The sequence below is a fragment of the Crinia signifera genome, chromosome 1, assembly GCF_055691185.1.
Source record: "Crinia signifera chromosome 1, ASM5569118v1, whole genome shotgun sequence".
Taxonomy (NCBI): Eukaryota; Metazoa; Chordata; class Amphibia; order Anura; family Myobatrachidae; genus Crinia; species Crinia signifera.
Window position 1 is genome coordinate 446,599,027 of NC_139217.1, and position 16,625 is coordinate 446,615,651.

Consider the following 16,625-nt stretch of genomic DNA (forward strand, 5'->3'; position numbering starts at 1 on the left):
GCTGCTTAGTGAGTGAAGCTGAATCAGGCCCATTATCGGCAGGGATGGGATGTGTGGAAATAGATGTCCAATTCATTTTGACACCTGTGTGGACCAGTAGAGACGTTGCCCATAGCAACCAATCAGGTTCTACCTATCATTTCATAGAATGTACTTGATATACGCTACCTCGAAGCTGAACAACCTGATACAATTAACGAGCTTTGAAAACTCAAAAATCCAATATAAAGAAATATGATTTCATTCTTCAAAGAAAACAGTTTTGATATGTCATTTATTCACTATGAAAATAAGGATTTCTATGTTTTGCGTCTGTTTATATACAGAGAGCACAGTGATTAGAAGTTCTAAGCTTTCCATTGAAAAGAATAAGAATAAGATGCTAAATAGAACTTTGGGGTACGGACTGATCCCTAGAAAAACAGGGGCTACATGTGTGCAATGGTCATGTGACACAGCCTATAGAACATGCGGCCTTACATAACAAATCTCATGCTTTCAATCCTAAGAGAAAATATATCGGCTTTAATGTTTTCTCGTTCTTAACAAACCCAGGAGCAGATGTACTAAGCCGCAGTGAGAGACAAACTGCAAACCAATCAGCACCTAGCGATTTTCAAACACAGCCTGTAACATGGCAGTTAGGAGCTCATTGGCTGGTACTCAGTGGCGTAACATTATCCTCACAGACCCCGCGGTGGCAGGGAGGCTCTGTGTAAGTGTGAGCGCCAGGGGTCTGCGGGGCTATTATAACACCGCTGCCACCTGCCGGGTCTCGCAGATTTACTTGTCTGCGGTCTTAGCTCCCGTTGCTAATGAAAACGGACCATCACAAAATGTCCGCCCCAGCAGACAGTTTTTGAGGATGCTAGGCAGCCTCCTCTAGCATCCTCAAAAACGGTCTGCTGTATGGGAGCAGACATTTTGTGATAGTCCGTTTTCATTAGCAGCAGGAGTCAGGAGGGAAGCTGTGACCAGAGACAAGATCTGCGAGTCCCTGCCACAGAAGCGGCATGCGGAGGGGTAAGGCAGGGGGGTGTTAACTTTACTTGGGGGGGGCACAAATCTAGTAGTTACGCCACTGCTGATACTTTAACTCTCTCTACTTTATCACTCTCCAAGGCTTAGTATATCACCCCTCTGGTTGGTTCACATTCTTTTTATATTAAACACTAAATTCAATAACGGGCATAGTGCGTCATGCAGAGGACAACTGTATTTTCCGTCATTTTGTAAACCTGGATTTCATTGAACATAAACTTCCAACACTTACGATTGTCTGTGTTTGGACAACCGCTGCTTATAGACCTACATTGTATATGGCAGTGGGTTATAAAGGACGTGAGTTCTGTCTGTGTTACAGTGGATAGTAAGACAGACAGGCGATTAAGTCCTTCAGACATGGCCCCAATACAAATAACAGGAGTCCCGGGTAGGGCTACTTTAGGGACCGTGTCTGAGTAGATGTCCACCTTTTCGAAAAATCGCTTTGGCACGATGAAAGGCAATTTCTGATTCAGTACTTTGACTGTTGCAGAGATCCAACTTACATGAACCCATGAGAGCCATAGATTTAAGGACTTGCCTAAACATAGCTGCTGCCACAAGATTAGTATTTAACAAAAACAAGCTACCCTATGCTACAATTTATTACAAAATGAAATCATTTGATAAAACATTCTGGCATTTTTGTTTTTTTTACATTGAATATATTAGTTTCAGCTTTAACACGATAAAACACATATAAAAAGCTCGTAGACAATGTTTTTAGGGTTTTTTTGTTTTCTTTTTGGTTTTGGTTGAGTACAGTTTGTAAAGGAAACAAATATATCTTATAACATCACTTTGTTCACTTGATCTGTGGACATGTAACCACATGGTGTAACAAACTCCTTGGCTGGCGTAGCAGTAGTGTTAAGCACAAGGTGTTGCGGAAAGTTTACTATGTGGACAGAGGTATATTCAGCCACAGGAGTCTCGTAGCATGAAGGCTTCTCCGCAGCTCGAGCGCTCATGGTGGCGGCTATAAGGCTTTCAGGGGTGAAGTAGTTGTCAACATTCGGACTTGGTTGAACATTTCGTGGGGCATCTGTAGGGAAATTCACAGCACAGAATGCCGACACCGCTGCCTCACAGACATAAGGGTTGTCCGTGTTAAGGTTTGTGGGATGTTGGATGGTGGGGTCAATGCATTCTTCACTTTCCATCCTCAACCTTTGACCGGGTGAAAGGAGAAGTCTTCCTGCTGGTGTAATATCACTTACGAGAGCGTAGAAGTCCATACCTGGCTTTGAACCGATGCTGCTTAAATGCTTTGCAGAAGGCCGATTTACCGTCCCATTAAAGAGGAACGGACATACTTCGGCATCTTCTGGTTTTGTGCTTTTTTCAGTATTTGGCATTTGAGAACTTGTAGGCAAGCCTCCTTGACTCGACTTCTCACTAAGGCACAGAAGGTCAGCTTGGTTGTCTTTTGTACTTTGTGGTTGACCAGTATCCGAGGTTCCATCGCATGTGTCACTGTTGCTGAAATCGGTTTCGGGAATATCAGGTTCACAACAGCTGGCCCGGCCAGAGTCGTCATCTTTTACACCCAGGCCGCTATGAGACTTAGGGAATTCCTCTCCCAAAAGTCGGTCAGTATCAGCGCCTTCATTCTTTTCATCCTCTTCATCAAGGTCAAGCTCGATAAACTCAACCCATGTGTCATCAATGCACAGCTGATGCTTATAACTATCATGGCAGGCAAGTATAGAATTTACTTCATCCAGTTTTCCTTTCTGTACAATAGAATAAAATAGTTTAATGAATATGAATAGTAGGGGAAGTAGAGCAGGAAAATTAGAATGAATAATTTCTATTTTCCTGGCTTACAACAATGAAAAAGTGGGGTAATTCTGACCATCCCATGTTTGGGGCATCCTACTTACTTGTAGTAGAATAGGGTCAATGCCTATAATCTTTGGAACAGGAACTGGTGGAAAAATCAACATCTTCAGTCTTCAAAACAAACAGAAAACAATGTTATATACACGCCACATGAGATATACCCCAATACATAAAAATAAACCAACTTGACAAGTCACCAACGAATACATTTTCAGCAGATGTGGAAATCCTGACACACTGTATAAGTGAATCAATGAGGTGAGATTTATACTGGTTCTCTTTAGAGACAATATGAAAAGAAGCAGATCTAAGGTCACATCTAATTAACTTTCAGATTTCTGCAGGAAAAACTACTGTGGTTTTTTTTTTTATTAACATGGGTACGCACACACCCAATTCCCATGTTATCCAATGAAAATGTGGTTGTTGTAATTATGCCCACAGTATAGATGTGCATTATTGTCACACAAAAATGTAACTTTTAAAAATGTTTCAAATTTGAGCACTTTTTAACAAATTTGTTTCTAAGTAAACTTGAGGCCATTTAAATATTAAGTTCAATTTGGGATGTATGAAAAACATAAAAAGTTGATTTTAGGGGTAATTTGAGGCCACTGGTTTTCCCTCAATAATGATACTGTATGAAATGTTTGGCCTAATTAAGCTACAGTAATTGAAAATTTCCTATTAGGGATGAGGGGGGGGGGGGGGGGGGGGGGTGTCTCTTTAACACAGGATTTTTTTCCCAGTTTTGCACCTCTGCAGCACAATGCAACTGAGACTGGAACTCGCTAACAAAAGAAATCAGACTAGAAAAAAGCAGTTCTCGAACAAGCTGACAAATGACCTGTCCACCAATGACCCCGTATCTGTTTGGAAAGGAATGCAATCTATAACCAACTACAAGAAAACATCCACCGCAATGTACCAAGACCTAGCTGATGAGCTGAACCACTTATATTGCAGGTTTAAAAAAGTAGTCTCCTGCGACCTGAACTATACCCTCAATGCAGCCCCAAAAGTTGACTGCTAACTCCAGTCACTTCAGGTTGCCCAAGAAGAGGTTGAGAAAATGTTCAAGAGGACCAAACCAAAGAAAGCACCAGGTATTCACCAGGATCTTCAAAAAAAAGCTGAAGCTATGCAAGGCCCCCCCTTCCTGCCTGAACAGCTCCACTATTGTTCCAGTCCCTATGAAATCCATCACAAATCTAAACGTCTACCGGCCGATAGCGCTGACGTCTGTGATCATGAAAATGTTTGATTGCCTGGTACTGAACCACTTGAAAGCTGTGACTGGCCACCGGCTAGACCAGCGCCAGTTTGCCTACCAATCGAATCGATGTGTTGAGGATGCAGTCAAGCTGGGCCTGCACTACATTCTGCAGCACCTGGATATACCTGGTACTCATGCAAGGTGCCTGTTTGTCTTCAGCTTGGCCTTCAATACAATCATCTCCAGCATCCTCCACCCCAAACTACTACGCCAAGGAGTCCCTGAAGCTACCTGTTCATGGATTGTGGTCTTCCTGACTGATAGAAAACAGGTTGTAAAAGCGGGGAAATTCACCTCCCCTGTTTATTGTTTATATTGTATACTGTTACTGCCAAGAAAGCTGATTCTGATTTGTAAAAAAAAAACCCTTGTGCCTCGGAAATATTAAAATGATGCTTAATTGATTGTGCCAGAGAAATTGGCAATACGTCTGGACTTTATCATTCTCATATTCAGTTATTTCACAAGGGTGAGAGCATGCCATAAAATGATCCCACGTATCACAGATAAAGGGATTTGCATATACAGTAGGACTTACCTTTTCTTTTTGCAGAATAGAATGAAGCTCAGAACCAGTACAGTGCAAAACAGTCCAATGATAATAAACAGGGGCCAAATAACCTCTTGATCTGTAACAAAAGCATGATTGTATAGATGTGAGCTTATGTATATGTATATGATATGTACAGTATATGTGTAGTCATTCTCTTTAAGTTATAATTACAGGTTAAATTGAAGTAGATAGAAATAATAAATAACCTTGTCAAAGCCATTTTAAGCGATAAATGGTCATAGTCAATAAGATGTATATATAAAATAAATTTCAGTAATTGGATTAATACCACTTTCAGACAGATCCCCAAAAACCCAGGTGTTTCCTAGATAAAAAAAAAATATGGGGTAGGACATGGCTGTCATAAGAAAATGAAATTTTGGGGGGGCACACAGAGATGTGGTGAACCTTGCTCAGTGGGCTTTCAGTGCACCACGCTCTGTGGATTGCAGCTCCCTTAGGGCCAGATGTATCAAGCTTCAAAAAGTGATAAAATGGAGAGTGATGAACAGCCAGCCAATCAGCTCCTACCTGCCATGTCACAGGCTGGGTTTGAAAAATGACATGCAGGAGCTGATTGGTTGGCTGTTTATCACTTTCCATTTTATCACATTTGAAACTTGATACATCTGGCCCTAATTACCTCAGATGCCAGCACCACTGCCATGTCGTTCAGCCAATCAGCCTATTGCGCCCTGCCAGGTCACCCAATTAGGGCCGTTTTCCGTGACCTGAGGCAAAAACACAGCCAGCCAACGACCCAGGTTTTTTAAATTAATATACAGAAAAAACAATGGGAAAATCCAGGGTTGAAGCCCCAGCATTTTAGACCTGAGTCGACCCTTTCAGACAGAGGAAAAACCCAGGTCTACCTGCCTGGAGCCGGAATATTCCCGGGTCATTTTCGCTGTATGAAAGAGGTATAATAGTGTCAATTATCAGTGCATATTATCATACCGCCCAAGTTTGGAGCTATTGGGAGAAGGGGGCACGGCTATTTTGTAATAAAGGCATGGCCACACCCCTGAGGATTACCTATGGTTTTTAAAGCTTAATGCTGCCTATTTGTCCCATCCCAAAACACCATAACTTGCCACCAACGCTATTGGCATACGACCCATTAACTCCACTTATCTGGGAAGAGAAATGGCAAGTAATGTATTTAGGCCTTGGTAATAATCATAATAGCTGCAAATAAAATGAGATGCACTGGACTATATAAGGGATGGAAAAAGAAAGAGACAGTGCCCTACACTTTGTGTAACTGTTAAATCCTCACTGCCGTACACTATGTGTCATTGTTATAAGAAGGAATCAATACAAACAACATGTCTGGGTCCTATTAGGGACTGATACTTACACATTGATGAAAGAACTGTGATCACAATGACATCACTATAGTCACTATATTTGGTATTCCCACGCTGCCTGCACTGGACCCTGACCATATATTCCTTTCCCGTCTTCAGGCCATACAGCGGTAAGCTCGTGGTGGACACTATATCATACTAGTAAAGAAACACATGGAAACTGAAATGCAGAACGCTCCCAATTGTACGGATATTATAAAATAATTATTTATAGGTGACACAACATGAAAAATGTACAGCTATCATCTGATATATAAAAGCAAACAAACATTTTATACAAATCCACAGTTTACAAGGGAAGATCGGTAAATTTTACATACGAGCGTATTGAAACACGGCCGAGGCAGCTAAAAACATTCCAAATGGAAATTAATTACTGTAACTTTTTTATTGATTAAAAATAAAAAATGTTTGCTGTACGCGCATATGTATGTTCCAGCATAACTCCAAAATTACTGCAGCTGCTAATGAAAAGTGCCTCTAACAAAATGGCTGCCCCTAACAGCAGACAGTTTTTAAGGATGCTAGAGGTGGCCGCCTCCTCTAGCATCCTCAAAACCTGTCTGCTGTAAGGGGGCGGACATTTTGTTGGAGGCACCTTTCATTAGGAGCAGCAGGTGGAGCGCCGGGAGTCGGGACTGCAGGAGGCAAGTAAATCTGCAGGTGCCGGCAGGCAGCAGCGGTGCAGTGATAGCCCCGCAGACACCTGGTGCCCACATTTACTAAGCGCCTCCCCACCACCGCAGGGTCTGTGGAGATATTGTTACGCCACTGTGGGTAACACATCCCTAGCACCTTTAGGGGTGGCACAGCGGCACAGAGTATATCAGGATACAGAATAACTCTGGAATGGCTGGGGCAATTTACACCGAACTTTGTTCACAGATTGTAAGTCATATGTGTACCAACATTGTGGGGGTAACACACTCTTAGCACCCCTAGGGCTGAGGCAGCAGCACAGAGTATTTCAGCATAACACTGGAATGGCCGGAGCATCTTTCAACAAACGTAGGAAGTCATATGTGTACTATCTGGGAACAAACACTGTGGGGGTAAGGCACCCCCTAGGATTGAGGCAGCAGCACAGAGTATATCAGGACATGCATGATATGTTAGTGACGACAGGGCTGCATGTGACAGGGACATGATGTGAGGAGGGGAATGGAGATAGCAAGAACCCACACACTGAGAATTATATAGTGGCAGTGGCAGCACAGAGTATATCAGGAAATGCCTAATGTACTTCACTCCAATCTAAATTAACAAACTAAAAATAAACGAACAACTATAAAATAAATTTACCATCCTCATCCCGTAGCGGAGCACGGGTATTCAACTGGTCTGATATAAAAACGTATTACATTACAATACAGCTGGGGCATGTGCCAAAACTGAGCTGGCTGGGTAGCCCATATACAGGCCGCTATACTAGAAAAGCAATAGTTTCTTTAGCTGTATGCTATTTCACTTACCACTTTCCATTTAGTTTTATTTGTTTCTTTTATTTCCACTGCATATTCCAGGGAGATCCATCCACTCCTAACATCCGCTGAGGCCGGAGGCTCCCAGGAGAGCTCGACGTCCATACGCAGGTTAGTGGCACTGATATTGAGAAGTGTCCAGTTCAGGGAGATGGGGGGATCTGGCCGCACTGAAACATAGATAGAACTTGTATGAATACCGAACATTGCATCAGGTGAGACATGTACCTTATAGGGAGCATGGGTATCCCCACTGATGAGAGTACAAGTATTTACAGCGCAAGATTCATCTTTACAGCAAAGGTTACAATTGTTGCATTATAGCGGCCACATAACTAGAGTAGAATTGAGACTAAAGCTGGCCATACATCTACAGATCGATTGTCAGATTGGGCCGGTTGGAACAAACACCTGGCAGTATCTGAATGACAGTTTGGCAGTTTTCCAGCATTTCAAAGCAAATGGTCAACTGTTTGCTCTCATCCATTACCAGGATTTTGTTCAGACCAGCCCAATCTGACAATCGATCTGTAGATGTATGGCTGGCTTTAGACTTGTGTTGCACATTTAATTTTTTTTTTTTTTTAAAAGCCATTGATGATCAACGACAATGGTTCCCAAACAGCCATAGTAATTAATGATAAATGGAGTTGTGAAATCAATAGTAATTAATTCTAAACAAGCTCCGTCAGTCCAAGGCAATAATCAGTAACAGCTTTGAAAAACCAATGTTTAGTTAATGTATGTTTGTGTATGTATGTATGTATGGTGGTAGGGACAGCATCTTTATAGATGAAAGTAATGTGGAAGATCCAGTCCAGGTTTTAGAGCTGCAGCCAGAAAACTGATGTGATCAGGGTTGGGCTGATTAAGCAGCACCTTTCGCTTCCTAATAAAAGTGTCTCCAGGGCAGGAGGTCATTGCTCCTGATGGTGGAACAGCTGCCCAAGTGATAGGCCGGGGTATGGGCTACGGTAGGGACCACTGGAGCATTCGGAAGAGTTTAAACTATGCTGTGATTACCTGTATGCTGCTTGCTGTAACTATACTTGCCAATGCTGTGTACCTGGGACCTTATTCTGGTTCGCATGCCAGTAGCGAACGCAGGGGGGGTTTCTGAGTACCCAGAAACCCCCCCAGGAGTCTAAGGGCCCTAGACTGAAAGCTGAGGGTCCCCTCTTTCCATGGATACAAGAATTTTAAAAATCGGCCCTTGGGAACCGGAGATTTCTGACTTCAAATCAGTGGTCCCCATCCAAGCCTGTTAATGGCTCTTCCCAGTCAGATATTTCAGGTTCTGTCTGACTTAGAGTATTTCTGAGAGTATATTCCAAAAGCCTGGACTCTCCCCCTTTGATGGACACTAGCAGTTTGTCTCTACTGTGCCCAGAACCAGAGATATCAGCCTTCCAGCAGCTGGTTACTGCTCCAGCTCCACACACCTGGTATGTAGTTTTATATACTCATTGGCAGATTGCTCTGCCTCCTGAACTCTGATCCCCTAGTCCCCAGTACCATTTGGTAGGGAGGATTCTCTAGTTTTTATCCCATTAAAATCTAAGAAATCTATTTCTGGGAACTGGAGATATCTGCAGTCAAGCAAGCTGTCCTCTCACCAGAAAATTATGAATAATAAGCCCACTCCACTATACACCCCTCCTCTGCGTATTAAACATCCTCAACTACCCAGGAAGATATGTATCAGGGCCCCTTCATTCATCCCAATGCCCCCTTCTCCCACCCCATCTCTCACTATCTGTGCAGTAAAGGGGTAATTAGTGGAAATTACTGATCCAGGCCCTACATGCTGAGCGGTTGATATAATACCCGGTAGGTGCCCCGATACATTGCTATGCCCAGGGGTCTACACTGCTGTTGACGCCCCTGTATATATATATATATATATATATATATATATATATGTGTGTGTGTGTATATGTATATATATATATATATTTTTTTTTTTTTTAATTATTATTATTTATATACATTTGGTCTATCTATAATACTTTAACTGACCCGACATATACTGGGTCACCTAAGTGTCCATCTCCGTGCTTTGCTCCGCCCCTCTGGAAACCCCCTTCTGAAAATCCTGCGTTTGCCCCTGCATGCAGTGCCGCGTGTCATTGAATCGCCGCTCGGACAGCTGCCCACCAGTCCACCCTTTCTCGTACTGTTCCCCGCACGGCTGCGAATGGATGTTTTGCATAAACATGGCCTCCATGACCACTTTAAGCCCTGGCCACGTCCATCTATGCCGCTCTCTGAGTGACATTTGCTAATGCGTGCCGAGAATGAGGGGCATGTGTGTGAGGCGCTTGGGAGCACCGGTGTCAGATGGACATGACTACATCTGTAGTCATAAGGTCGGCAGCCAATAGGTTGATACCACAGATCGGCATTTAATATGTCAACAGGTACAAAAGGTGACAGTTTTTTTGGGGTGTTATGTTGAATGTTTAACCATATATTTAGGAAAAACATGTCCCCTCGTAGGCTCGCAAATGTGAACAGAATACAAAATGTGTAGCTGTAAATACTAGGTGGACTGCCACTAGGTACTGTATGTTATTTAACGACATGAAGGCATGGGGAGAAGGTTCCAATGGGGATTACAATGATAGGGAATGTATGGAGCCAGCTCTGTGGGTACTTGAGAGAGAAACTTATGAACAATACAGATTTTGAAATCAGCATAAATACACCTATAATGAAAAAAACATCCATATACAATCGGTAATAATATGAGAAACAATAAAAATAACAATAAACAAAAAAGAAGAAAGGAAAAAAAAAAACTAATAGCAATACATGGTAATATAGGGTCCATCCCGTAAAGGTCGATATTATCAGTAGAATAGAATAGATACTCGCAACACCATTTCCTTATTAAAGGTCAGTACCTGAAACAATATGAGTGGAATAATAGGTCAACCAGACCAGCCATTTGCCTATAGTTTCCATTTCATAACTGCCCTGAATGTTAGATATGTTCTTTGATAACCCTGAAGGGGGGGAGGGGGGGGGATCTCTTCTCCGATATTGAGCCATTACATTATGACCTATAATGTAATACATTGGGGCAGTACGGACGGTGTAATGGTTAGTATTACTGCCTGACAGTGCTGAGGTCATGGGTTCGATTCCCACCATGGCCCTAACTGTGCGGAGTTTGTATATTCTCCCCGTACTTGCATGGGTTTCCTCCGGGTACTCCGGTTTCCTCCCACAATCCAAAAATATGCTGGTAGGCTAAATTTAACCCTAGAATGTCTGTGTGCATGTACATGTGGTAGGGAATATAGATTGTAAGCTCCACTGGGGCAGGGACTGATGTGAATGTTCATATATTCTCTGTAAAGCACTGCGGAATATGTGTGTGCTATATAAGAAACTGTTAATAATAATAATAAATATTGGGGTATATTCAATGCCGCCAGCAAGGTGGTTTGTGCGGTGAGGAAGGCTTATTTACGCCGAAATTAAGCCACCCTCGCTGTATTCTATGTTCTGGGGAAATCCTCCTTGTCAGAGGGCGTGAGGGTACCCTTGCCGTTTCCACCTCACCTCAGGGAACAGGCAAGATGGAAACGGAGGGTGAAGGGGGGTGGGTTGAATAGTGATGGCGAGCTATCGGTATTGCTTGCCGTCAGGGCATTGAATATACCCCATAATGGTCACCTGGGATAGAGGTAGGGAAGTGATGCACAGAAAGAGCCACGCTTGTCCATAAAGGCTGGCTCGTCGGTGCTTTCAATCTCGGTGCGCCATTTGCCAAGAATGGGACGCGCGCGTGTGAGATGCTCGCAAGCCTCGCTCGCAGCAAAGAGACGTGCGAGATGCTTGTGCGTCCCTGTGTCGGCGTGCAATACGGAAAGCTATGGCACACCAGCCTTCTGGCTTCATCTGTAACAAAACAATTTCAGGGGGCAACAGGAGGGAAACATATGCAACTTGTTTAATGAAATCAAAGACGGCAGCCCATAGTATTTACATTTTTGGACCGCATTTGCAATAGTTTTGAATAGAGGTAGAAGCATTGGGGAAACCTTGAACAGAACCCACAAAGGTCTATTTCCGCCTCTGAATGCCATCATCTTTTCTTGACTAAAAGAAGAGTTATTATAGTTGATTAAATACAAGTATTTCAGTACTAATATGTCTAGTGTGAGGTTTTGGATAGAGACTTACCAATGTCATCAACCGTAAAGGAGTATTTATCAAACATGATATTTTCACTGACAAGACGGACTGTATATCCCACCCATACCGCTGTGTGCTCTTTATCAAAATAGCAGCTGTTTTCTCCAGCAGACACATTGTCGGGACAGTCAGTCCAATTCAGGCCACTGTCGAGAGAGATTACATTGATAAATATATGTAATAACATATTGCGGCAGAGTGGGTCTCTCCCACGTGGTGAGAAAAGGGTTAATCACCTGCCGCTCTGGTATATATAAATAACGAATAGACACTCCCCATAAAATGAATGGGGATGGCCAGACCATGGGAACTAGCTGACCAATCAGCCGTTGCAGTTCATTTCCATGTTGAGTGCCTGCCAGTGGCCTCTCCCTCACTAAGGGGCATCTAGGGAAACAGTAGCAAAGTGTTTTGGGTATATTTTGCCAAGAAATGGGGATTTGGCATGTACTGAAGAGGACGTGAATCCCACACAGGTGCCAACGGGGCTTTGATGCTGCCAGTTACAGTTTGACAAGTGACTTAATGAATGGGCACTCAAGCTGGGACCTGTAGTCCTCCTGAAAAGAACAATATTATTTAATAAATTATTAATAGTATTACCTATCCAAAGCCCAGGCCATGCAGAAAAGGTTCTCCTTAGGCTTGGGCCATACGTAGCGGTACAGCGGATCCCTTTCAGCGCTCCGGAGGGAGCCTGCAAAAAAGGGAACTATGCGTTGTCCACACATATGCAACAGGGCCGCAGCTGCCTGATCCACCTGCACCATGCTGTGGTTGTCGGCACGACCGGATTTCAAGGTGAACTCATACATTTGAATGTACCGCACTGTGTTCTACTTGGAACCTGATTGGAAATGTGTGACTCCACGCAGGCTCCTTCCTGTCAAGCAGGTACCGCTAAATAGAACCCACTTGACCGCTATGTGTGGCCCAAGCCTTAGGGAGGGGAAAACTCATACTTTGGAGTTCCCACTTCCCTGGGGGGAAACGGTCATTAGGTCACCAGCAAGATGTTCGACAGTCATTAAGTCGACATGTATTTAGGTCGACATGAGTCTAGGTCGACAGGATCGTTAGGTCAAAATGGGGCTTTTCACATTTCTTTGAGCCGACAGGCGGTATTTCATGGCCTACCATCCACTAGGTCGTGGTGGGAGAAAAGAAAAGTATGTTGAGCGTAGCGAGCCATGCGAGGGGACGCGGCACTACGTTTCAGTGTCCATGTCGACTGTGTCGACATTCAGGACAAAAAAATGTGAAAAACCCCATGTCGACATTTTGACTGTCAACCTAACCCATGTCGACCTAATGACCCTGTCCACCTAACCAGTGTCGACCCAAAAGCATGTCGACCTTATGGTGTCAACCTAACAACTGTCGAGCAACTTGCTGGTGACCTAATGCTCCATACCCTCCCTGGGGATTCCAGTCCTGGGATAATCTGTTTGAAGCTGGTTGCCATTATGGCTCGGGATGAGTGTTGGTCTCTTGCCAGATGATGTCTACAATTTGCTTTCGATTTGACGAAGATTGATGGTGGATTCTAATATACAAGGATAATCCAACAAGGTTTTACAATGAAAATACTTTATCCAATGAACATCACCATCATACTACACTGATGCTGAAATCTGACAGCAATGTACATTGGATGGCAATAAATTGTCCCATATTAAGTATAAAATACAATATGTATAAATAAATAGAAAAGGGAATATTACGGTTTTATATACTGCAGCTTTAGCCGTCCTGATAGGTTGTGAAATCCACCATTAGACCAATGGCATGTGAATGTCTCCTGCTGTGGGGAGCGGCACAGGGTGATATTGGGCCATCTAGAAAGATCTGAAATGGAAAAAGCATTTGTAAGTTAATAAAGTCAAGTAAAAAAAAAAATTACCCAGTAATGCACTGCGGTCATTCTCTGCGGGCAGGTCAATGTGTCATGTGGAGGAATACAGTGTCCGGGGCTGGAACTACAGGCAGTGCAGGTGCACCAGGGCTGCAGTGGTGAAGGGGTGAGGGGGCAGCCTTGGCTGCAGGGCCATAGGTAGACTGTCATTGCCGCCTATGATTCACTGCTGATGCAGACTGCAATGTAATGCCAGGCACCCACCAAGGTATTAAGTGCTGCGTCCCCTGTCCCGGCTCTCCTTTTACCCCTGCTGTCTGTTCTGTCCTTCGGTGGCAGTGCAGCTGCCCAGCTGCTCCACTGTGCGTTCCTACCAACTTCAAAGACATGACGTCAGCACTTTTCAATGCTGTCTACACAGGCTGTCGATGCAGAGAGTAGACCCAGGGATACCGTATCAAATGGGATACGGTCACTAGGTCTACAAGCATTAGGACAACACCACTAGGTTGGCATGACTGAAGGTAGACAAGAGGTTAGGTCGACAGGGACATTAGGTCGACATGGGGAAGGTCAACAGTCAAAAGGTCGACATGGGGTTTTTCTCACTTCTTTACCTGAATGTACACTTAAAAAGTGCACAGCGTCCCCTCGCATGGCTCGCTGCGCTCGGCACACTATTTTAGGTACTTGTTTCCTAGCACGGCCACACCGATTAAGATCGGGGTGGTCGTGCTGAAAAAAATCGGTCGATCGCATCGCATGCGATTTGGTCGCATGCGATGCGATCGACCGATCCGACCGATTTTTGACCCGATTTTTTCATTAAATCCAATGTAAATTGGGTCCCTGGGACCCAATTTTACATTGGATTGAATGAAAAAAATTCCAAACCCCCCCAAATTGAAGCGTGTACACAGCGCCCCACGATAGACGGCAACCCGAAGCGTGGCGAGCGCAGCGAGCCCGCGAGGGGCGGCGGTACGCGTCCTCCGACCTTTTCATGCCCTACTATCCACTAGGGCGTGGAGTGAGAATAGAATAGTGTGGCGAGCGCAGCGAGCCACCGAGCCCGAAGCGTGGCGAGCGCAGCGAGCCCCGCGAGGGGACGCGGATACCTTCACAGGTAATCGCGTCCCTTCGCGGGCTTCACAGTTGTCGGCGTCGCCACGGACACCTGTGAAGCCCGCGAAGGGACGCGTTTACCTGTGAAGGTATCCGCGTCCCCTCGCGGGGCTCGCTGCGCTCGCCACGCTTCGGGCTCGGTGGCTCGCTGCGCTCGCCACACTATTCTATTCTCACTCCACGCCCTAGTGGATAGTAGGGCATGAAAAGGTCGGAGGACGCGTACCGCCGCCCCTCGCGGGCTCGCTGCGCTCGCCACGCTTCGGGTTGCCGTCTATCGTGGGGCGACGACGGGGACATTTTTAATGTGAAATGGGTCATATTGACCCATTTCACATTTTTTAACATTTTTACACCATTTCAATGTTAAAAATTTTTTTAACATTGAATCCTATGTAAAAATCGGGTGCATCGCGTCGCATCGCGTCGGGACCAATGTTAATGGTCCCGACCGACGCGATGCCCCCGATATTTTACAGTTCCCGACAAGATTTCAATGTTAAAAATTTTTTTAACATTGAAGTCAATGCAAATATCGGGGGCATCGCGTCGGTCGCGTCGGGACCAATGTTAATGGTCCCGACCGACGCGATGCCCCCGATTTTTGTTTCCTAGCCGGCAAAATGGACCTGATTTCAAAGGAAATCGGGTCCATCGGGCTAATCGTGTCCCTTAATTAAGGGACACGATTAGTTACGATTGTGGCCGTGCTAGGAAACAAGTACCCTATTTTATTCTCCCACCACACCCTAGTGGATGGTAGGGTATGAAATACCACCTGTCAGCTCAAAAAACCCATGTCGACATTTTGACTGTAAACCTTCCCCATGTCGACCTAACCCTATGTCAACCTTCAGTCATGTCAACCCTCCGTAATGTCACCCTAATGCTTGTAGACCTGTGACCACATCCCATTTGAAAAATGATGGTAAGAAGCTGACTGTCACTTTATCTTTCTCATAGGCGTCGTACACAGACCCCAATGTACCAACCAATCAGCTCCTAACTGTCATTTACAGGCTTATGATATGGCAGATAGGAGCTGATAGGCCAGTACTTCACCAAAGCCTATATAGATGTTTCGGTTATGTTCGGAATACTCCACTTCCTTGATATGTGACAAGTTTTCAGCTTTCCTATCACAGTGGTTAGTGAAAACAAGTGGACATTAAAAAGGGAATTAGCTTCATGCTTAATGCGCACATATTCAAAAATCCAGGGCCTAATTCAGCTTGGGTTGTAGTCTTGCAGTAGGCTGGCCAGCACAGAACAAGGCTGCCCCGCATTGCAGCTCCCATTTATTTTATTATTTATTTACAGTGTCTTATATAGCGCAGCAGATTCTGTTATAGTTTCTTATGGGTAACAACAGACAGACTTGGAGGTTGGAGGGCCCTGCTGCAAGCTTACAATCTATAGGGACATAGGAGGGAAACACAAGGACAGGCACCAGTAATAGCATAGCAGTCCCATCAGGTTACAGGTCCAGAAGGGAAGCTATATAATACATAAGTGCCTCCGAGGGTTATGGGTGTAGAACTTAAATATGATAGGCCACGATGTGCCCGCAGAATTGTGGAGGCGCATCGCTATAGTGCAAGCATTTTGCTACACAGTGAAGCGCTCGCACAGTACAGGCTGCAGCCTGGCTACACGGCCTAGATGCAAAGCCAGGCGCAGGCCGGCCATGTTTCAGGAAACAGCGGCTGCAGCTGCCACAGATCTCCATCCGAACACACCTGCATTGTCCAGACAGTGCCCCGAAAACACTGATCAGTCACCGACCCATACCCGCCTCATCGACGCCCCATCCCCCCCCCCCATCCCCCCCCGACGGTCCATGAACTGCTGCCGCATTTTTCGCAATGCA

The 16,625-nt window shown here is 44.7% G+C and overlaps 1 protein-coding gene across 4 annotated transcripts in view; it reads right to left on the reverse strand.

The window, feature by feature from the left end:
* Nucleotides 1-257: 257 nt before the first annotated feature.
* Nucleotides 258-16,625, reverse strand: part of GHR (growth hormone receptor) — a 292,432-nt gene continuing 276,064 nt past the window's right edge. For all 4 annotated transcript variants that reach the window (XM_083154198.1, XM_083154208.1, XM_083154187.1 and 1 more), the window contains 7 exons: nt 13,500-13,623; nt 11,764-11,921; nt 7,561-7,739; nt 6,079-6,226; nt 4,704-4,794; nt 2,931-3,000; nt 258-2,780 (listed from right to left, as the gene is read on the reverse strand). In XM_083154198.1, the coding sequence (XP_083010324.1) occupies nt 1,833-2,780; nt 2,931-3,000; nt 4,704-4,794; nt 6,079-6,226; nt 7,561-7,739; nt 11,764-11,921; nt 13,500-13,623 (1,718 nt within the window). In that variant the 3' untranslated portion in view covers nt 258-1,832. The remainder of the gene's footprint in view (nt 2,781-2,930; nt 3,001-4,703; nt 4,795-6,078; nt 6,227-7,560; nt 7,740-11,763; nt 11,922-13,499; nt 13,624-16,625) is intronic.